Below are 21,393 nucleotides of genomic sequence, written 5' to 3' on the forward strand. Positions count from 1 at the left end.
GGCAAACGCTGCGAAAGAGTTGTACGGCAACACAACGACGTTGGCCGCGCCCCAAGCTGTCTTCTATCACCAGCTGATCAGCTGTCATGGAATACCTAAATTCCACGACAAGCGGGGCTGCACGCTTGCTGTTGTTTGAGAAGTCGTTTAGGCGATCTCTGGAACGCGGACGTTTATCTTTCTTACACCTTGTTCGATGCCGTATCACCTCTGGCGTTTGCACCATTTATTCAACCTCTGTTGTTCGTCTTGTCGCCTCCTTGTCTCCACAGAGTGTTTCACCACTCTCTCCCTTATCACAACGGCAAACCTTTGCTCTTGGTCTCTCACATACAGCTAGTCTCATTCTGCTGCTACTACAGAGAGCGAGAAAGAAATACTCTGGCGTAATAATCTAGCCCACACGAGGAAACGTGTGCGCAGTTCTCTCTCCCTTTTTCTTTTCCCGTGTGCCGTTGTATATGGCACAACGCTCCTCGGTTTCGTCTACCTGCCATAGCTAAGCACCATCTTGCGGCAATCTCTCTTTCTCTCCTTCCTTACCTTTTGTAGCTGAAACGCTCTCCAAAACACTTTTTTCTTTCGCCCTGTCAATTCCCTTTTCGTTTTTGTACATTTTTTTCTTGTTTCTTCTTGCTTGTTTGGCGTTCGCTATCGCTTCTACTGTTTGATCGATTGTTATCATCTGCTTCCAGATTCCGCATCCGGAAACAGACGACAAACCGAGCGGTGGGAACGGTGCTTCCGTATCACTGTTCATCCTCTCTGCCGTGCGTGCGCAGTCAAGATAAACGTGAAGGGGTCCTTTTTCTAAAGAGAAACTTATTTTCGCTGATATCATTTGTCGTTTTCTTCTTTTTTTTCCTTTATACTGTTCTCCTCTTTCTCTCTCTCTCTCTGTGCGGTGTTATTTGATGTAGCTCAGTTTTTGCACTTCGCTTTGTTCTCTAAACAACACCAGTAACAACGGCGACAACAGCTGCGGTTTGGTAGCGAGTTCCCACCACCTTTTTTCTCTGGCTTTTGATTGCGTCGAACGTTTTTTTTTTTTGGAAAAGCTCTCGCAACGTAAAGCACCGACTTTTTAATTCTGTTCTTTACTCTTTTTGCTTGTGCTTTGTCGTACGATTCAGCTGCCAACGTCGGTTTCGTGTAATTATTTTTCTTTCTTTCTTGTTTTTTTTTATTCCCACTACTGTTTTTCATCTTGCGGAAAGTAGCGCCGAGCAGTCACTCTCCACAAACCCAGTCCCTCTTTCTTTCTCCTTTTCGGTTTGTGGAGAAGCGAAACCTACTGACGTGCTTACCATTGCCCCTCCCTCCCCAAAAAGGAAACCCTTTAAACCGGGGTCTTGGCATCCAGCAGAACGAAAAGGCAAGGGCACAGATTTCAGGAGGACTGTTCTCACCCTCGCGCCCGTTTCACTGTCCTTCCTTTGCGAAGACAACATACACCATTGCCGTCGCGGAGCTTCATCGTTTTCCTTTGTCGTGTGTTACTATTCCTTTGTTCTTTTCTCCTTTCTTTTCTTTTTTACGGACCCTTGATAGATAAAGTTCCTAACTATTCTCCTTTTGGTTTTTCTTCTCGCGTGCTTTCTTCAGTTCTTTGAGCGTTGTTTTTCTCTCTTTCTGCTCAAACCCCTCTGTGGTTAAAGAAAGGAGTTTCAATCCACACATCTTCAAAACCCTTTTTGCGGTGGTTGGCGGAGTAGCTATTGTTTCTTTACGTCTTCTCTCGCGTCGCTTCGGGCCATCGAAGCTGCCACGTGATTGTCTGCGTTCGAAGTTTCTGTTCCTCTAACTTCGTATCTGCAAGACTGCCCCTCCCTCCCCTCCAAAATAATAATAATAATAACTGGTGTAATTGTCCTTCAGTACGCGAAACACGTTCTTGTTCGCTCCGCTTACGTTTCTCGTACACGGAAAAATAAGAAATAGGAAAGGCGGGGAGTAGATAACACCTGAAACTCAATTGCGAGAAGTCATACAGTAATATAACGGCCCGTTGATTTGCTTACGTCCCCGGCCTTGTCAGCGAGTAGACGCATTGGGATTGTGCTTCCCTTCGCTCGCTCTCATTTATCGACCTTCCGCGCCTGAACGCTGCTGTGGCGAAGACGGAAAAGATGGATCGGCTTCCCCCCATCGCCCCGGCTTTCCGCACCTACGACTACAGCTACCCGCGCTCACTTATTCTGTATCTGCAGTGTGCCCCTCACAATGTCGTGCTGACTGCTTTCCAGGCGGATTGTGAGAGCCGTGACGTTTCCTGGTGCAGCGCACGTGCGCAGGAGCTCGCGGTGGAGTGGTTCCTGCAGCACCCCGTGGCCCGCAAGTACCCTCCGCGACGACGCATGCTGCGCGCCCTGTTGAAGGCGTACATCACGTCCATTGAAGAGCACTGCGTAGCGGAGCGCGCCTACGCCGCGGAGTCGGCAGAGAGCGAGACGGTGCAGCTGGAGCTGATGCAGGCGTACATTGAGCTGAGCGTGTCGGGCGGCGAGTACATGCGGGACACGGAGATGAGCTTCAAGACCTTCTTCAACCCGTACGTTGGCGGACCCGATTCACCGCCGATGTACGCCTGCGGTGCCCCTGTCCCGGCACCACCAACCACGTCGTCGCTGATGCACCTGACCGCCAACCACTCCTCACCCTCGCAGCTCAACCCGCCGGCCGGTGGATATAAGCTGGCGACCACCTCTGAAGGGGACGTGCGCGTTGCAGCGGCGGCGGCTACCGCTGCGACGTACTCCGCCCCCCGAGCTTTGAGCGAACCCTCGCATCCCATCACACCGCCGCGGGTCACCGCCGGGCCGGACTGCGACGACTTGCTGCCGATGCTAAATATACGGGCCACATCACCCAGCTCACCGGCGCGGTCGCCCTTTGGAAGCTCCCACACACAGCCGCAGCCGCAGCCGCCGCCACCGCCGCCGCTGTCATTGGATAAAATACTCGAGCAGTTCAGCGCGATGCGCGTCTCTAGCGAGCAATTCGCCAACGTGGGCCTCTCTCTCTGGCCCGCGGGCTTTGTGATGGCGCAGCTGCTCGCGCAAGAGTTCAAAGGTCAGACACACCTGCTGACAGACATGCTGGGCCTGCCGCGGCCGCTAAGTAGCGTGCTTGGCAACAGCAGCAACTCCGTGCCCGCTCTGGCCGCACCACACAAGGTGTTCTCCGCGCAAATACCGACTCCGCCGTCCAGCCCACCTGCGGGCGGGCGCGGCATGCGTAGCAGCGTCGGCAGCGCATCAGCAGCCAGTAAGCCGTACAGCAGTCAACTGCGCATCTTGGAGCTCGGCGCTGGTGTCGGTCTCACGCCGATCTTTTTGCACCACATGGAGGAGTACCGCCAGCACGTCGCCACCTTTCTGATCACCGACTACCAAGACTCCATCTTAGACAACATCAGGTATAACTTTAAAGAAAACGGCATTACACCGGTGGTGGACTTTACGGCGGCGAAGCGGGGCCTCGAGGGCGCGCATACACCGCCGTTTCACCGTGTCGCCAAGCTGGACTGGACGAACCACCTCGATAACGAGGGGATATTTATGGAGAATGGCGTGGACGTCGTTTTGGCAGCGGACTGCATCTACGACGTCGAGGCGATCCCCGCGTTGGTGGACACCATTCACCTCGCCCTCACAGCGGATGATATCTCCTCGTACCTGACCACCTGCGCACGGGCTTCCCCGGCCAGGGCTGACCTCGGCGGCTCCATCTTCTCCCACGGCAACAGCAGCACCAATGGCAGCAGCAGCGCAAGTGGATCGCTCCCTCCCATTTCGCAGAAGCGGCGCTGTTGCGTTGTGGTGCAGACGCACCGGCAGAACTCCACGATGCAGGTCTTCTTCTCTGCGGTGCGCAAGTTCGGCCATGTGAGGAGCTACACCCTTGTGCGTCAGCCGATTGGCACGCTAAACGTGAGCGCAGACGGCAGCGGGAGCGACGGCGGCTGCGTGCCGCTGGGCAGCTGGGACAAGCAATCTGCCTTGCTGAACCCCGATCGTGTTGTCTGCGCTCTCCGGCGCGATGTTGTACGGGAGGACGGATCGCTGAGCTCCATGGCGAAGCGCTCCGTCAATCAAAAGGGCCGCAACAACAGCCTCGCCAGCAACCCGATCGGGTCGTCGCTTGGTGGGACAGGTAAGACCCACTCACGGACCTCAGCCCCAACTGCGCCACTCAGCTTATCCTCGGGTAACTTTGCCAAGGACGTTGCTTTCTTCGCGCCTCTGCACTCGAGCCGCTCGAACAACAGCGCGGACTCGCACATGTCCTTCAGCCGCAACTCGTCGTCGGCCGTGATGGAGGCGGCGGAGTCGCTGCTGGCGGACGAGATGATCGGTCCGTTCTACACTACCATGGTGGGCCTTGTCGGCGTTCACGTGATTACTTTGAAGTCAAGCAAGAAAGTGACTCGATAAAGGAAAAAGGACAAAACTCAGGTGAAGAGCAGGTCCAGGCATCAACTTGGTAGGTCAACGCTTTTCTGCTTCTCAATGAAACGAACCAAGGTCCACATCAGCAGAAGTAGGTGTTTCAATGTAAAGATAAACAAATGGCCTTTTTTTTTCTTTGGCCTCCCTTGCTCTGGAAACGGAAGCTCGAAAGCCGCAACGTTCAAGTTGCATCTAATAATACGCCAAACGCTGGAAAAGAAACCCCCTTTTTTTGTTCCGTCTTCTTTTCTGCTTGTTGTTGTTAACTGTTGACGTTTCTCTCCGTTTTGTGCTTTTAGCGTCTCGACTACTTTCTAATTATTATTTTTTTTTTGCTTTGCTTTTTAAACCGCCGTGTGTGTCATTCTTTCTCCACTTTCCTCTCTTGCGGACCTCCGTATTTTTCTTTAGGTTTACCACTCTCTCTTGCTCTTTCTTTTTATTCTGCGTCACGCAATGTGGGCGTTGTCGTCTTCACTTGTGTCTTCAGTGTTCGGCGTTGCAGTGTGTTTCATCGGTCAGCGAAATAGCGAGAGGTACGAAACGAAATACATCAGCGTTGATAGGCGGTGTAGTAACTGCGCAGAGGAAAGAAAAAAAAAGAAACAAGTATCCACCATCAGGCGTCGTTGTGGGAAACCTACTTTCACGCGTTTGGGGGCGGTACGTACCGTACCAACGGGCCACCGTAACGCCCCATTGCTGTGGACGTGGATTTTCGTCACGATAAAAATAGACCGTCTCAAAAACAGGATCAGCATTCTTTTGCCTCTCGCACTTATCCGCTTGCTGTTATCTTCCTTGTACAGTTAATTTTCGTCTCTGTTATTTCTTAACGTTCTGCAACACTTTTGTTGTTGCGTTCGTGCGAGTTGACGAGATGATGAACGCGGAACACTGTTGTTGGACGCGCGGCAACTTCTACGCATTTGTAGTGACACTGTCGTCTAATAGCCTTTAGCTTCTTCTTCTTTTTTTTCTGTCAGTATGTCCTTTTTAACTGGACAGTGCACAAGCTTTTTAACTTTCGTTTACAACCGTATTTGCTCCCCCGCATACACACACGCACACACGGGCGTCATCTTGACCTCTGAATTCGTGTCTTTTATTTTCTTCTCACTGTTTCCTTCGCGAGTTTATCGAATTGCCTCCATGAAAGGCAGTATGCGCATTTCCGTGGATCTATCTGTTGCCGCACGCAGTTCAGTAGTTCGTACTTTTATATGTTAGTGCTGTTCAACGTCTGCAGCGGTGCGCCCGAACGGAAAGTGGCGACTCCGAGCGCTACCAGTTTCCACTTTAGCTCTTTTTCTCTCTTTTTCTCTCCTTTTTACTTACTCTGGAGAGGTGTCAGTTCGATTCTTGTTGCATTCAATCTTTTTTTCCCTTTGAAGTGGCCAAGGCACCTTTTTTTTTTCTCTTCTCCTCTCTTTATAGTTAAGGTTTTTTTAGTGTTGCATAGAGCTCAATCACGTTCACACACTACGTACAAGGCTGCGTTCCTTGCTTCCTTTGCTATCTTTTTGTTTTTAGTTCTCCCTTCTTTCCTTCTTCAATTTCTTTATTGTTCATAATTGCCTTGTTTGTGTACCATTACATGCGTATTCGTTGTCGATTCTCTTCTCTTTCTCTCGTTCTCTTCTAGTCGATGTACCTACTAGCAAGTTTGTTTCGCAGACGACTGCGCAACGAAGAAGTTCTTCTTCCGCGCCATCGTTAAACGATGGATTGTCTTTGTGCGAATCCACCGCCGTGTGACACGTGCCAGATCAAAAGAAGCAGTAGTACTAGAGTAGCGAAAACAACGCATAGGTGACGTTTTCACTTATCCTACTTTTGTTTTGGGTATTTCTGCAGGGCTTGTTTGCGTTGTCACATAGCCGGAGTTTCTTTTGTGTTTGCCTTCCCCCGCTGTGCAAGACCGTTTTCCTTTGTCTTCTGAAAGAAAAGAAAAAAATAGTTCTCAATTCGCGTTCGACAGCAAAACGGTTCCATCGTGTTCGGCTCTACGAATGCTGGTTGATTTTCTTTGTGTGTGTGTGTGTGTTTGCGTTTTTGTTTTTCACGCTTCTGTCCCTCGGTTTGCTACCGTAGATCCTTTGTGGTTTTCGTCTCTTTCCATGCATTCGGTTCTTCTTCAAAAAGGTAGCTCACAGCTATGGACATTAATGCATGGAGACAAAGTTGCACGCGTCTTGAAAGGCCGAAAATTTTTTTTGTTGTTGTTTAGCTTGGTTGATGCCGTTTACTTCTGCGTTTTGCGGCTTCGTTGCTCCGCAAAGAAATGGGAAGCGTTATAGCTTATTATTATTATTATCATCCCTTTGTGTGTGTGCTTGTAGAACTCAACTTAAGCGTGTTTCTCTCTCCCTCTCTTCGTATAAACACGAAAAATTGATGGTCTGAAACGCCAAAGAAAAGCTCTATTTTCCTCTTTAAAAAGTTTCCTTTTGTGTGGTGGTGTTTTGAAAGGTGACGAGTGGTTTTAAATGCTTTTTTTTTACTTCTATGTTAGTACTAGTATTATTTGCTGGAAGAACGTGTTCTCTACTTGATCTTTTTTTTCCCCAATTGCGATGGTTCACTTCGTATCTGTTTGAAAAGCGTTTCTCGTTTTAGTTTTTTTTTTCGCGTGTGTTTGTGTGCTTGCTATCAAAAGGTGTAAATAAATATATGTATATATGTACATATAGAGGTACAATAACTGCTCTGCTCGCTTGACGACTCTCTCCGAGTTTCTAATCGTGACGATCGTAGCGTGAAGTCGGTCTCCGGTTGGTGCGGAGATGGGTGGTGCACGTCTTTGCGTATATCCATACATTAACCCGAGACGGCCAGAACACATTCTGCACACTGGCGCACGCTTCATTTCAGATTGCGCATCCCATCCGTCGGAGATAAACGGCGCAGTTCAGAAAATCGTGTGTGCGTAACCGTCAAATAACTTCCTTCAGTCGGGGGGAGGGACGGGGCCAAAAGGCAGGTGCGATCTCTGTCTGCGTTCTCTACCTCTCGTTTCAGTTCCACCTTCTTCCTTCTCTGTATCCATTTGTATCTCTTCCACCGTGCGCGCGGACATTCTTTCCTGAGATGTTAAAAAGAGTTAATTTGCTCTCTCTCTCCTCGTGAACGGCTGTCCACATTGTTTCGCGTGTGATCGGCGATTTCAACTGAGTGGGCGTATGTACATGTACTTGCTGTAAAACTCTTCTGCTTTCTCTTGTTTTTCATTACATTGTCTCCGGCGCAGAAGACACATTTGGGCCCGCCTTCTTCCGAGCCGTACGCACCGCTGTACACAGCTCTGCAACTTTGCTAGTGTACATCCCGCTGGTCAGAAAACAGGTCAAGTCAACCGGACAGTTACTTTCCCTTTTCTCCCCTTCTTAGAGTTTTTGGTTTTCAACTCCTCCACAAAGAAAAAGGTCCATTTGGGTTTTGCGCTATCAAATTTCGCTGCGTGCAGCACCGGCTGACTTCATTGCGACCCGCCCGACGAAATGGTCTTCTCCATCCCGTCGTACCTTGGCGTTGGGGACAGGTACAAGCGGCCAATCGACGCGAGAGCCCAGGGCGCCACTTTCCTCGTCTCGCGCCCCAAGACCGGCACCAACCCCGATGCCCTCATTGACAAAGAGTTCCACTACCTGTGGAACGGTGAACGCGGTGGCGACGCAGAGACGCTGCGGCAGCGCGAGTTGCACGAGAGCAACAAGAAGAACCTGACGCCTAACGGCTTCGTCTTCACCGGGCCATCGCCGCAACCGGCGGGGCTCGGCTCCTACTTTGGATGCTTCCAGTCGACGCCGTACCAGCACATGCCGGAGCACCCGGAGAGGCATGACCAGGCGGTAGCGCACCCACAGCCGGCACCGCGTGGCTTCTTCACGTCGCCTGCGCCGAAAGGCTCTGGCTACGGCTACGCCAACGTCACCATCTCCAATTTGGGCAACGACTACATCGCCACCATCTACGATCAGCCGCGCATCAACGAGCGAATGGAGCGGGAGGCCTGGAAGCGGAAGATGCCCGCAGAGCCGTTCCGACCGGGGGGTCGTGAGGGCTACACCTTCGACGAAAGCACCGCCACAGGGACGTCTCGGTGCTACATAATGACGGTGCCGTTCCAGGAGAAGCGCCCCCAGCCGGCCTTTGCACACTTCCGTATTGATCAGCCATGGAGACCTGGCGGCTACGTGGAGGACAAGCCGACGGCGATGGAGTATTGGGAGGACCCGTACCGCGGCTACGACCCACGCAAGGAGCCGAAGGAATACGTGAAAAAGCCGTCCAACGCCGTCTTCTTACCCAGCTCGCGCAACGACGGCTTCTGGTACACGCAGAGTGTTGTGTTCAAGCGCATCTAAGCTAAGCTGATGCTGCGTTCGCTGTTTGCCTATAGGAGAGAAAACAGGCAAGAAAAACAACCAAATAGTCTCTTATAAAGTCACCCCACGTCCATGTATAAAACGTTTCCTTCTTGCGCACCTATTTTACGTCGCCATTTTCTTTTTCCCCCTTGTTGTTTATGGTAGTGAGTGTTGTACACAAGAAACAAGCAATGCATACTAAACCCAAAAAGAATGCGAACGTCTGAGGCGTTCGTTTTCCTTCCTTAAAGGTGCTCCACGACGACGACGAAGGAGAGAGAGTGTGTGTGTTTGCGAAGGATGCGTTCACGTCGGCTTCAATGTCAATCAAGGTCCAAACCAAAATGTATGCTAGCTGTCATTACATAGAGACTTCGTTGACTGTGACCCTTGTAGGTGGGAACTCGAATACGTGTGAGTAGCACCTCTTTTCTGTAATAGCAGTTTAAAATATTGAAAACGCTATCCTTTGCCTTCATGATGAGGGGAAAAAACAATTTGCTTCTTTCTACTGCCGTTTAGACCTTGTTATCTCCTGTTCTGTGCTTTCTCCGTCGTTTCATAGCGCTTCCTTTCCAACGGTTGCGGCTGTGAACGCTGGGGGTTAACGTTTTCTGTCTTTTTTTTTGTTTATTTCTATATATATTGGCGGCAAAAGCGTGCTGAAGAACTTCTCGTGAAGAGCGACGGTGTGTGTGTGTGTGTGTGTGTGTGTGTGTGTGTTCAGAGTGCCGCTTTCCGGGGCGGTGTTGTTTTTCCCCCTTTTTCAGACGTATATTACCGTTCTCACATACGCGCACATGTGTCGCCCGCTCAAGGGACACACACACGCTCTTATACGTTTCTATTACGGAAATTTGTTTTGCCTCGCTTTCAGTTACGTTCTCCTCTTGTATCGACAGAGCTAAGGTGTTGATAATTAGATGGCGTTTGATTTTCCTTAACTCATTTTCCTTCTTAGATTCTCGCACAATTCGTAGACCACTGTAGAGGAGAGGGAAAAAAAGCAAAGGCGGTCCCTCGTAACTCGCGGCACCTCGTGTCTTTCCCGAAATTTGTCTGTTGGACACGTGTGGGTTCACATGTCTTCAAATGACCGAAAACGTGCGAGGAGTGACGGCGCGGCACAAGAGCAGGATGGCAGCGCGGCGAATACCGTCTCTGCTGCCACGCATTCGACGGCCGGTCCTCTCCGTCCACGCACCGTGAACACCGCTCAAGCCGTTCTCAACTGCGAGGGTGCGCAAGGGACGCGTCTTCAAGCTGTGCTCCAGAGGAGCGACGCCTGTATTGGGACTGCGACGACGCACGACGCACAAATCAGCAGCGACTATGCTGCTCAGCCTGGCAGCATGTCTCAGTCGCACGCTGCGCCGTCAGTCCGCGGTAAGCCACAACGGCCCTTCCGTCCTGCCCAGAGCTCAGTGACAGTCTTCCCCCCTTCCTCCTCTTCTGTCGTATCAGCGTCTCGTGATTTCACGGCTGCTACGTCGAATGCTGTCCATCACGCTGGAACGGCCAATGCGCGGCACAACGGATTCTCCGCGAATCAAATCCGTGAAGGTCATTCTGGCACGACAACAACGTCCGTTGCTGCGACTCCTACGCATGACGTGGACGCAGAGTTGCACGCCACGTGGAAGGCCAAGCGTGACGGCCTTGAAGAGGAGGTGCGCTTCCTGGAAGCGCAGTCCACGCAGCTCACGGAAGAAACACACGCCGTCGAGGACGCCATTGAGCGCATGTTGACGGAGTTTGAAGAGGATAAACGCTTGGCCCAGGTGCGCCACGCCAACACCGTCGCGCGATTCCACAGTTTTATGAAGGCGCTGCGTGCGCGGGAAGACTTGTGTCTCGCGGCGAAGCAGCGTGCCTTGAACAACATCGACGCTTCTGTGGAAACCGTTCGACAGCTGTGCGCAGATCAGGCAACGACACAGGAGGCGATCGTGTTGACAGCGGATCAATGCGAAACCCTCGATGGACAGCTGACAAGACTGCAGGCAACGGTGGCGGAGCGGAGAGGGTTTTTGCAGCAGCTCCAAGGTGAAGAGGAACGCATGAAGGACGCCGCCTACGGCCTGAGCGGAGAGGTGCGGGAACTCGTTCTCGAAATGGAGCAACTCAAAGTCGAAAAACGAAAAACAGAAGTGTCGGCGATGCAGACGGAGGTGGCGCGGCGGGAGCTGTACTCACTGTGCGAGGCGCTGAAGGGCTCCATTCGCGTCTACTGTCGTGTGAAGGGAGCAGTGAACGTTGACGTGCCCGCAGCAGCGGAGCCACTCCCGCCGGCCACCACCACCGTATCCGCACTAGAAGCGGATACTGACGTCGCGGAAGGCACGACACGTCTGCCGTCCCCGGCGAAGACCGGCCGCGGCGGATCGGTGGAGTCGTCGGTGTCCGTCGGCGTGCGATCCACCGCGGGGGCTGTGGCCGCTGGGGCAGCCCACCGGCCGGGCCTTGCTGGCGGTGGTCACCGCAGTGGGCGGTCCACCACTCGCTCAAGCGTAACGACAGCCGCGATGACGGCGGAGGCGGAGGCAGCTCCTGAGAAGGACGGCGACGGCGACGCGGAGCGGCCTCTCTTTTCCTATCCAGATCGCACTAACGCTACAGCGGTGGATGTGAAGGAGGAGGAGGAGGTGAAAACGCCCTCGACGGCCGACTTCTTGGCAAATAGGGAAGCAAAGCTGTCTGCTACCACGGCTACGGCAGCAGCTGGTTCGTCGCCATCGTGCGCGACGTTTGAAGGTCCCGAAGCCGCGAGCGGCGCGGAGGCGGGCCTGCCCTGCAGCAGTGGACGGACCATCACGATTCACCTCACCCGCTCCAACGCCACTTCCACCGGCGTGAACAACACAGAGGAAGGCTTCACCTACGATCGTGTTTTCCCGGGCAGTGCGCATCAGGAGGAGGTGTACCGCGACGTGGAGCCGCTCGTGCGCAACGCCGTCGACGGCTATCGTGTGTGCGTCTTTGCGTACGGCCAGACAGGCAGCGGGAAGACGTTTACGATGGAGGGCGACCTGCGTCACACGCCGGCGGCTTACGGAGTAACGCCGCGTGCACTGCGGACGATCCTCCAGCGTCAAGACGAACTCGCCAGGGAGGGTTGGTCCTACGAGCTGTCCTGCACCTTCATCGAAATCTACAACGACGTCATTCGCGATCTGCTGCAGAGTGGCTCGGCACGGTACGAGACGGCGATGCAGCAAAGCGGAAACCCGGCCACCTACCACACCATCAAGCACTCCGGCGACACCACGCAGATCACCAACGTCAACGAGGAACGCATTCGAAACATGGAGGACTTTTTCAAGCTGTACACGCACGCTGTCGAGCAGCGCAGCACGGCCAAGACAGATTTGAATGACAAGTCTTCCCGGTCTCACTGCATCTTTACATTGCGCATTACCGGCGTAAATGCCACTATCCGTCAGCGAAGCGAGGGCGTGCTGTGCCTTGTCGATCTTGCCGGCAGCGAGCGCGTCAACGAGAGTGGTGCGCAAGGGAAGCAGTTTAAAGAGGCGGTGAACATTAACCGATCTCTGTTGGATCTTGGCAAGTGCATCCGTGCCTTGCGGAGTGGTGCCGTCGTACCGTGGCGCAACTGTAAGCTGACGTACCTGCTACAAAATCATCTGGGTGCGAAGGGCGGGAAGATGCTCATGATCGTGACCGTTTCGAACCTGCGGCAGCACGCTGCGGAGAGCATCAACTCGCTGCGCTTCGCGGCGCGCGTGCAGGAGACGTTCGTCGGCACTTCGGTCAAACGCGTTGTGAACATGATGTGAAGGCGGTTATGTTTTTGTTTTGAGACATACACAGGACAGTTATGGCGAAGAGGGACGTCTACGTGTTTCTGTTTTCTGTTTCCTTGAACAGCTGGCGGTTCATTGGCGCGGAAGTGTGTGAAGCTTCCCCTTTTTTTTAAAACACCACCCCGTACTCGTACGTTTTCATACTTGCTGTTGCGTTAGAATTATTACCTTTTTTTTTCTATCCTGCATCTTTCTCAGGCATTGCTCTCTCTCTCTCTCTTTCTCGCTGTATGGGCACAGGTAACGAACGAATGCAAAGTGTCTTGAGCTGGAGATGAAAGGATCTACTTTTTCAGACGCGACACGCAATGGGCTGAAAGAGAACAGCACGGTTATCCAAATCCTTTCGAGTCCAAAGTCTCGTATGTGAAATGATAGTGGTGTGTTATGCTGCAACGAAGCGGATGCTTTGCACCCGGCTCTTCTTTTCCTTTTCGGAACCAAAACCATTTTCGTTGGAATTTCGATTTCGCGAAACGGAAGAGATTCGTATCGTTGCCCCGTGTGTTCGTTTCTCTACTGTCTCCTCCTCCCTTCTCTTGCTATTACGCCTCCCATTGCACCAGAACAACAGCGGCGAGGGATCCATTGCAAAACGAACCAGTTGTTGGAACTCACTTTCCTTTTCTGACCTCGAAAACAGTCGATACGTATATATATCTTTTTTTCTGTATAGCGCATCACCATGTCCGTCGTCCTTTCCGAGTCGCATCCAGAGCACCCCTTCAACCTCATCCCCGAGCTCTGTAGGAAGTTTTTCGACCTCGGTTGGGCCACCGGCACCGGCGGTGGCATCTCGATCAAAATGGGCGACAAGTACTACGTCGCCCCGAGCGGGGTGCAGAAGGAACGCATTCGCCCTGATGAGATTTTCATCCTCGACGCGGAGCAGGAGGTCGTCGAGGAGCCCCGCACAACGGAGAAGAAGCTGAAGATGTCGGAGTGCACGCCGCTATTCTTCAACGCCTACCGCATGCGCAACGCCGGCGCCTGCCTACACACCCACTCGCAGAGCTGTGTGCTGATCAGCCTGCTGTGCGACAAGGAGTTTCGCATCTCGCACATCGAGATGATCAAGGGCGTCAGCAACAACGTCACGAAGAAGGCGTTGGGCTTCCGCAACTCCCTGGTGGTACCAATTATCGAGAACACCGACTTCGAGGCGGACTTGACCTCCTCCATGGCGGAGTGCATGAAGAAGTACCCCGAGTCGTGTGCCGTGCTGGTGCGCCGCCATGGCATGTACGTGTGGGGTGACACATGGCAGAAGGCGAAGGGTGCGGTGGAGTGCATTGACTACCTCATGGAGCTCGCGATTCGCATGAAGTCTTTGGGGCTCGAGTGGGAGCCGCAGCCGAAGAGCGTGCCCTGAAGCTGAATGATGAGCCGCAGTTGAAGGGAGGCGCGGAGGGAAGGGGCGGAACTCCTCAAGACTGCGCTTTGCTGCTTTCTTTCGTTCGCCTTGCACGCCTAGTGCTAGTATTACTACCTGTCCTCACCGCATGTGTTCGCTTCTATGTACAAGCGGGGCGACGTCGGTCGGCGGCGTGGCGGCATGCAAAAAAGCGAAAGAAGTCACACAAACGAGTTGCCGTACGCCGCGCCTTTGGGGTTCGCTCGCCAGACCGGTAACAGTTTGACGAAGCGCGTGCGTGTGTGCGGGTGTGCCGCTGTTGCTACTCACACTTGGTTCTAACAATTAAAAAAACAACGAAGGTGTCTTCCTTCCTCTCTTAAATTATTTTTGTTAGACATTAACGCTTATACCTGAGTCTTCTTTCATGAGGCCTGTAAATACATAAATACATGCAAGAAGAAGAAAGAAAAGCAGAGAGCGAGCCAGTAGGCACATTTGGACGCACATTCTTCTCGGCGCCCTTCTCCTTAGGCTTCGTATACATTGGTGATCTTGGGAGTACATTTCCGCGGTTTTCTTTCACGCAAGCGGTCCCCCTTTACCTCTCTCTCTCTCTGTCCCTTTCACCGCTGCCTGGTATTTGTGACGCGACGTGCTTGCACTGCGACGCGCAAAAGGGCAATATATCGCAGATTTTTTTTTGGCATTCACAACCAAATGCTCTTGCTATAGTAATGCTGCTCTTCAGATCTTATCCGTCTCTCTCGTTCTCTTACCTCTTCTGTTTTTCTGTTTTTCTCTGGAAAAGTGAAAAGTGTGGGATGACCGCTTACGTGCGTTCTATATGAACCCTTTGTGCCCCATCGCGAACTTAGACTCCTGCGTACAGTTTGAAGAAGAGGAAGAGCCCTGCCTTCATTTGTTTATGTTGTATGATAATACTTCCACACGAAGTGAATTCCGTACTGCGTCGCTTTACGGTTCATCCGCGGTGTAGCAGTCGAAAAGATTGCCCTATTTGTTTTACCTTTCTATTTGTCTACTCGTATGATTTTGACACCTAGATTAGAACCTGTGCGTAAAGATCATTTGCTCCTCTGCTCAAAGCCTCGCCCACCGCTTTCGCTGTCAGACGAACGTATTCTGATACTCAAAGGAGAAGGACCGTTTCGTAGCAGTTTAACTAATTGGTTTCTTTATTTTAGTGCGTTTGCGTTAAAGCCATGGATGATGTGGACGCTTTCTTAGCCAGCTTGGACCGTTTCTCCTCGCCCACCATCGACGCCGGCATTGAGCACCAGCTGAGTCAACAAGCGCCATCACAACCCCCAGCCGCCGCCCCCCGACAGGGAGAAGGTAGCAGCAACGGTGCACCGTCTTCCCTGCCCCGACGTCGTTCACGCAAAGACAGCACAGAACGTGTCGAACAGCAGCCACTACAGGGACAGTCGCAGCTGCCACTGCAGCCCCAGCGGCAACGGCAGCGTACCACCACCGATGCGGAATGGCCTGCCTACGCAGCGATCGATGTGGACTCTCCAACGGGCGCGTCGGACGCGGCGGCGTCGCCCGGCTCCGTCCCGACGTGGTGGTGTGTCCGTTGCAGCGCGGAGAACTCGACGTACATGCAAAGCTGCGCTATTTGCCATCACCGACGACAGAGAGCGGAGGGGCCCCGACCACACTTTACCGTGTCCCCGTCACAGCAACCCGCACCGCAGTCTAGCACAACAGGTCCGACCTCGTTCGTCCATTTACCTAATAGTACCAGTGTGTACGCGTTGAACTGCGAACCCGCTGTCATGGTGGCCCCAGGCGAGGTGTCGTGTCCCCGCTGCACCTTTATCAACTCACCGTCTCGCCACACATGTGAGATGTGTGACGGACCCCTTCCGCTTCCACCTCCACATCTCCCTACAACTATCAACGGCTCATCCACCAGCTCTTCAGCTCCGTGTGCGGCTGTGGCGACGGCGGTGGTGCCTTCCGTGACTCTTCCAGGTGTGGGCGGCAGCGGGGCTACGAGGCCATCCGCCAACGCCAGATCGGGTACACCACCCCCATACCAAACGCGTTCGATGCCCACGAGCATTGCTGGGGAACACAGCACGGGTACCACTAGCGCTACCGTGGCAAATGGCGCCGTCGCACTTGGACAGAGGCCGCCGGTGATGCAAGGAGCTGCCCGTGAGACGCTGTCACTTTCTCCGGTGGTGCTCAGCCGTTGCGACGACACCAACGCTGGTGATGCGTCCAGCGACAGCGAGAGCTCATCTTCCGACGCGAGCGACCACGACTCGGACTGGGACGGACAGCAGACGTCGCAGCACGAGGCACAAGACCATCGCGAGCTAGTGCGCTTTCTCGAAACGCTGCAGTCCGTGCAGTTTGATGATCTCCCTTTTGCAGCGGTGCCGGCGTCGATGCGGGCTAGGGCGGAGCTGCGACCGTTTCAACTGCAGGCCCTGTACTGGCTCCTGACACGCGAGCAGCAATCAGCGTCCCAGGACAAGGAAGCTTTCGATGACGACAGCGACACTCGGGCAGCGAAGCCACTTAAAGAAAGCGGCTTTCAAGGCGCATCGGGGCAAGCAAAGGCGGGCGGTGCCGAATGGAGGGGCGGGTTTGGGTCTTCCGACGGGCTCCGCCATGTCCCTAACTCGTCCCCAGCCATCCCCCCGGACACGTCATCCACCGTGCAGGGTGGGGTCTTTGCAGACTTCATGGGCCTCGGCAAAACGCGCACCCTCATCGCCCTGTGCGAAGCCGCACGTGCCCCACGCGTTGACCGGGTGACGGGGTCGCTGGTGGAGTCCACCGCCACCTTGGTCGTGTGCCCCACTTCCCTCCTCACACAGTGGGTCGAAGAGCTTCAGCGGTGTGTGGAGCGTCCCCCGTCTGCACCACTGCGCGTTCTCGTCTACTACGGTGCGCGCAAACGCCGACTTACTTTGTTTCAGATCGCGCAGTCGTACGACTATGTCATCACGACCTACCAGACACTGGCACACGAGCCGCCGCCGCGGCTGCTCTCGGTTACCACTGGCAGTGATGATGGCGGAAGGTCTGGTTGGACGTCCAGGCTGCCGCAGAGCAGCGGCGGTTCTTTTTTCGATGCGGATCCCTACGACTGCGCAGACGAATTCACCGCGGACGGCACGGAGAGCTATGATGTTGACCGTCATCTGCAGACGGAGGTGGGGAAACTGTTCATGATCCGCTGGGCCCGCATTATCCTCGACGAGGCGCACTACATCCGCAACATGCGCACCCGACAGAGCCGGTCCTGCATGCGGCTCTCTGGCGTGTTCAGGTGGGTCGTGACGGCGACACCGGTGCAAAATAGCCTCAATGACTTGTACCCGCTTCTTCGCTTTCTCGGGGTGCCTCACTTCAGCTCGCTGCAGTGGTGGAACGACGAGATTGTGCGATACTACAATCAGGATCCGCGCCACCCGCGGCCGGTCACTGCCCTCTCGATTCTTTTCCGCTCGATTCTGCTCCGTCGCACGCCGGAATCACTGGTGGCCGGGAGGCCTCTTCTGGACCTTCCACCGAAGCAGGTGGTGACGCACACCGTCGCCTTGTCGCGCGAGGAGACACAGTTTTACAAGGCCATTCACACGAATGCCACCGAGAAACTCAACGCGCTACGGCAGCGCGACACTTTCACGCCGTCCAGCCCGCTTGCCACCTTCACGACTGCCTTTGAGATGCTCGTGCGGTGTCGGCAGACTTGCTTGCACCCTTACATCGTGGTGGCGGCGCTGCGCAAGTGTCATGGCCTTCCTGGTGACGTAGACGCCGGTAAGACAGCGACGCAACGCGCCGCATCCACTTCGCGCAGTGCTGCCCTCGCACAATCGCAACGAGAGGAACAACAACGACAAGAGGCAGAGGAGCAGGTGGCGCGTGCGTTAGACCACTTTATTCAAAGCGTTGTGCTGCGTCGGCTGCACACCACAAAAGCCAGTGAGTTTGTGCAGTTGCTTGTCAGCGAAATCAAGCGGCAGAAGTTAGAGGCGAGAGAGTGCATCATCTGCCTCGATACGGTGAACCGACCGGCGATTCTGCCCTGCGCACACGTCTTCTGCGAGGAGTGCATCACACACGCGCTGGAGGCAACGCGACGGTGCCCGCTATGCAAACGCGCCACCAAAAACGGTGAGATGTTGCTGGTCCCTGTGGAACTGCTGGACTCCGCGCAGCATCCCACGGCGTCTGGATCTGATTCGAGTGGTGCTGTCGCAGGAGGTTCAATTGGCCAAGAAAGAGGCAGAACTGTTAGAAGTGAAGAAGCTGATCCACCGCCTGAAGTACCGGCCGATTTGGACCTCACAAACGTCGCGAACTGGGGCCTGAGGCTCAGCTCGAAAACGCAGTACCTCATCGACATCATTCAACGTGTTCCCGCGGTGGACAAAGTGGTGGTTTTTAGCAGCTTCCTGACCTACCTTCGCTACGCACAGCATTGGCTGGAGGACAGCGGCATCACGTGTGCGATTTACAGCGGGTCCATGACGATGCGGCAGAAGCAGCTGCTGCTCGATAAGTTTCGTGACGCCGCGCAACCCGACTCACCGCGCGTGCTTCTGGCCACCATAAGTAGCTGCGGTGTGGGACTGAACCTCACATGTGCAAACCACTGCTTTCTCATGGAGCCGTCGTGGAACCCCAGCACGGAAGATCAGGCCCTCAATCGTATTCACCGCATCGGCCAGGCGAAACCGGTGACGGTGACGAAGCTGATTGCGGGCGGCACCGTCGAGGAGAACATCCGTCAGCTGTGCGAGCGGAAGCGGGCGCTGAGTGGGTACTGCTTCGGTGACGGCGGTGCTGGCGGAGGTGGCGGTGGGCGTCTTCGCACGGCGGATCTGCTGGCGCTTTTTGCCCCGGAAGACGAGGAATCGAGTGAGGAAGGCAGCGACGACGACGGGAGCGATGAGGAGGAGGAGAGTGATTGAAACAGGGAAAGAGGGGTGAGGGTTTTTTCCCCGCAAGCGAAATTGACGGCAGCAACAGCATCCGTAGCGACAACAACTGTAATGAACAGCGACGGATTACCATCTGGTCTGTAATGAGACGAAGCGGTTATGTATGACGTAGACGTTTTTGTTTTTGTTTTTTCTTGCAATTCACCCTCATCGGCGACTCGTTTTAAACCCGTGTCGAGTTCACTGAAGTGACGATATATGTGGGCAGACGTGCACCTCGACCGATGCGGCGCATTGCCATTATTTTTTTTGTTTGACCGCCTTTTTCTTTTCGAATGCTCTCTTGTCCCCTCTCGCATCTTTCCTCTGCTCCACGAGCTTCTTTTTTTCTTGTTATTGATGACTTGGTGTAAACACGACAACACCGCCTTTTCCTCACGTTCACCATAAACCAGATTTTGTTACTGTGGTTTCACACTTGCGCTTCATCAAACAGACACAACACTTTTCGTGGTTGCATACCATTGCCGTCTTCACCGACCGCGCAACGATACGCGTGCTTTTTTCTTACCCATAAACTGCCACGGAAGGGGCGCCGTTTAGTCTGTTCCTGATACTTATATATATACACGTTAGAGATATACGCACACACTGGCAGCCAGCACGCACACTGCACACAGAGGCCATATCCAATCTTATTTTAACAAAAGAAGAAAAAGGGGCTGGCGTACTTCCCATCCATAGAACAGAAAAAGATATACATACATATATAGTGAGAGTTTTCCATTCTCTTTCCACCCCACTTTCCACACACACACACACACACACACCCTTGTTCTTCTTCGTTGTTTCGGCTTTCATACGGAGCAAAAAGGAAAAGAAAGAAACCTTTCTACCCCACAAACTCTCCGTCCAGCTAATTGAACCTCCGATAGCAAAAAAACAACAACATCCCTAACACAATAAAGAAAATGCAGCAGCCCGGCAGTCACCAGATTCAGCCCATCGACTCCCTCACCCCGTTTCTCGGCGGGAAGTGGTGGATTCGGGCGCGCGTGGCGGACAAGAGCGACATACGCACCTGGAACAAGCCGACGTCGCAGGGCAAGCTCTTCTCCTTCACCCTCATCGACGAGTCCGCTGCGATCCGCGCCACTGTCTTCAACGACGCCGTCGACACCTTCGAACCGCTCATCGTGAATGGCCAGGTGTACTACTTCAGCGGTGGTCAGGTCAAGAACGCGAACCGCCGCTTTAGCAACGTGAACAACGACTACGAGCTCACCTTCGATCGGTCGTCGGAGATTATGCTGGCGCGCCAGGACTCGTCGACGGCGGTCTTGCCCATGCAGCGCTACAACTTTGTGCCGATTGAACTGCTGAAGCAGCGCGAGGTCGGCTCGCTGGTGGACGTGCTGGGCGTCGTGCTGAAGGTGGATGAGGTCTCCTCCATCACGCAGAAGTCGACGGGGCGGGAGCTCATCAAACGTAACGCCAAGCTGGGCGACATGACCGCCGCGGTGGAGGTCACCTTCTGGAACGATGAGGCGAAGGCATGGAACTACCCGGCGGGCACGGTGGTGGCGCTCCGGCAACTGAAGGTGGGCAGCTACAATGGCGTCACGCTCTCCTCCACCTACCAGACGAAGATCGACGTGAACCCGTCGGACCTGCCAGATGTGAAGAAGCTGTCGACGTGGTACGTCTCCACCGGCGGCGCGAACGTGGTGTCTTTGTCCTCGCAGGACGTCGGCGCGGGCGGCGGGGCAAACGGCGAGGGCAACCGCGGACGCAAGTACCTGGACGAGATCCAGTCGGAGGGCATCGGCCGCGGCCCGAAGCCCGAGTACGTCGACGTGCGTTGCGTCCCCATCTACTTCAAGCAGGACGCGCAGTGGTACGACGCGTGCCCGACGTGCAACAAGAAGGTAACGGAGGAGGGTGCGCAGGGGGATCGCTTTCGCTGCGAGAAGTGCGACGCCACCGTCGTCCCGACGCAGCGCTATCTCGTTTCCATCCAGGTCACCGACAACGTGTCGCAGGTGTGGCTGACGCTGTTTAACGAGGCCGGTGTGGAGTTCTTCGGGATGGAGGCGTCTGAGCTGAAGCGCCGTGCCCAGGAGGATCCGCTCTACATCGCAAAGCTGGCACAGGGCCGCATGAACCGCCCCGTGGTGATGCGGCTGCGCGTGAAGGAGGAGACGAACGCGAACGCCATGACCGGCGAGGAGTCGGATCGGCTGCGAATGTCGGTGGTCCGCATTTCGGAGTTCATGCCCATCGCCGGCACATCGGAGGAGACGCGGCGCCGTCTCGCGCAGAACCTCCGCGCTGAGTGCGACGACATCCTCCGCTGCATCGAGGCCTACGTGTAAAGCGCGCGGGAGAGGTGGATCGCACACGCAGGCGTCCAGGAAGACATCTGTGCGAGCATGACGTGACGTTCGACGAGTTTTT

General features: G+C 54.3%; 6 protein-coding genes across 8 annotated transcripts; all 6 read left to right on the plus strand.

Moving 5' to 3' along the window:
- Positions 1-270: 270 nt before the first annotated feature.
- Positions 271-4,436, plus strand: ABB37_01614 (hypothetical protein; the record flags this gene model as incomplete). The annotated part of the gene is made up of 1 exon (XM_015798188.1): positions 271-4,436. The coding sequence occupies exon 1, from the start codon at positions 2,130-2,132 to the stop codon at positions 4,434-4,436; it is 2,307 nt and encodes a 768-aa protein (XP_015663708.1). The 5' UTR covers positions 271-2,129.
- An 822-nt stretch (positions 4,437-5,258) lies between these two features.
- On the plus strand, positions 5,259-8,818 carry ABB37_01615 (hypothetical protein; the record flags this gene model as incomplete). Of its 3 annotated transcripts, none has more annotated exons than XM_015798189.1 (1): positions 5,259-8,818. In XM_015798189.1, exon 1 carries the CDS (start codon positions 7,952-7,954, stop codon positions 8,816-8,818), a length of 867 nt encoding a protein of 288 aa, XP_015663709.1. In that variant the 5' UTR covers positions 5,259-7,951. The 3 variants fall into 3 exon arrangements, with proteins under 3 accessions (XP_015663709.1, XP_015663710.1, XP_015663711.1); XM_015798190.1 differs by having other exon boundaries at positions 7,540-8,818; XM_015798191.1 differs by having other exon boundaries at positions 7,551-8,818.
- A 523-nt stretch (positions 8,819-9,341) lies between these two features.
- Positions 9,342-12,618, plus strand: ABB37_01616 (putative C-terminal motor kinesin; the record flags this gene model as incomplete). The annotated part of the gene is made up of 1 exon (XM_015798192.1): positions 9,342-12,618. Exon 1 carries the CDS (start codon positions 9,904-9,906, stop codon positions 12,616-12,618), a length of 2,715 nt encoding a protein of 904 aa, XP_015663712.1. The 5' UTR covers positions 9,342-9,903.
- Positions 12,619-13,209: 591 nt separating this feature from the next.
- On the plus strand, positions 13,210-14,017 carry ABB37_01617 (hypothetical protein; the record flags this gene model as incomplete). Its single annotated transcript, XM_015798193.1, has 1 exon — positions 13,210-14,017. Exon 1 carries the CDS (start codon positions 13,331-13,333, stop codon positions 14,015-14,017), a length of 687 nt encoding a protein of 228 aa, XP_015663713.1. The 5' UTR covers positions 13,210-13,330.
- Positions 14,018-16,080: 2,063 nt separating this feature from the next.
- Positions 16,081-18,966, plus strand: ABB37_01618 (DNA repair protein-like protein; the record flags this gene model as incomplete). The annotated part of the gene is made up of 1 exon (XM_015798194.1): positions 16,081-18,966. One exon carries the CDS (start codon positions 16,081-16,083, stop codon positions 18,964-18,966), a length of 2,886 nt encoding a protein of 961 aa, XP_015663714.1.
- A 423-nt stretch (positions 18,967-19,389) lies between these two features.
- On the plus strand, positions 19,390-21,311 carry ABB37_01619 (replication factor A 51kDa subunit putative (RPA1); the record flags this gene model as incomplete). The annotated part of the gene is made up of 1 exon (XM_015798195.1): positions 19,390-21,311. The coding sequence occupies exon 1, from the start codon at positions 19,908-19,910 to the stop codon at positions 21,309-21,311; it is 1,404 nt and encodes a 467-aa protein (XP_015663715.1). The 5' UTR covers positions 19,390-19,907.
- Between the last annotated feature and the right edge of the window lie 82 nt (positions 21,312-21,393).

The sequence above is a fragment of the Leptomonas pyrrhocoris genome (genome assembly GCF_001293395.1).
Source record: "Leptomonas pyrrhocoris isolate H10 chromosome Unknown, whole genome shotgun sequence".
NCBI classification, from domain to species: domain Eukaryota; phylum Euglenozoa; class Kinetoplastea; order Trypanosomatida; family Trypanosomatidae; genus Leptomonas; species Leptomonas pyrrhocoris.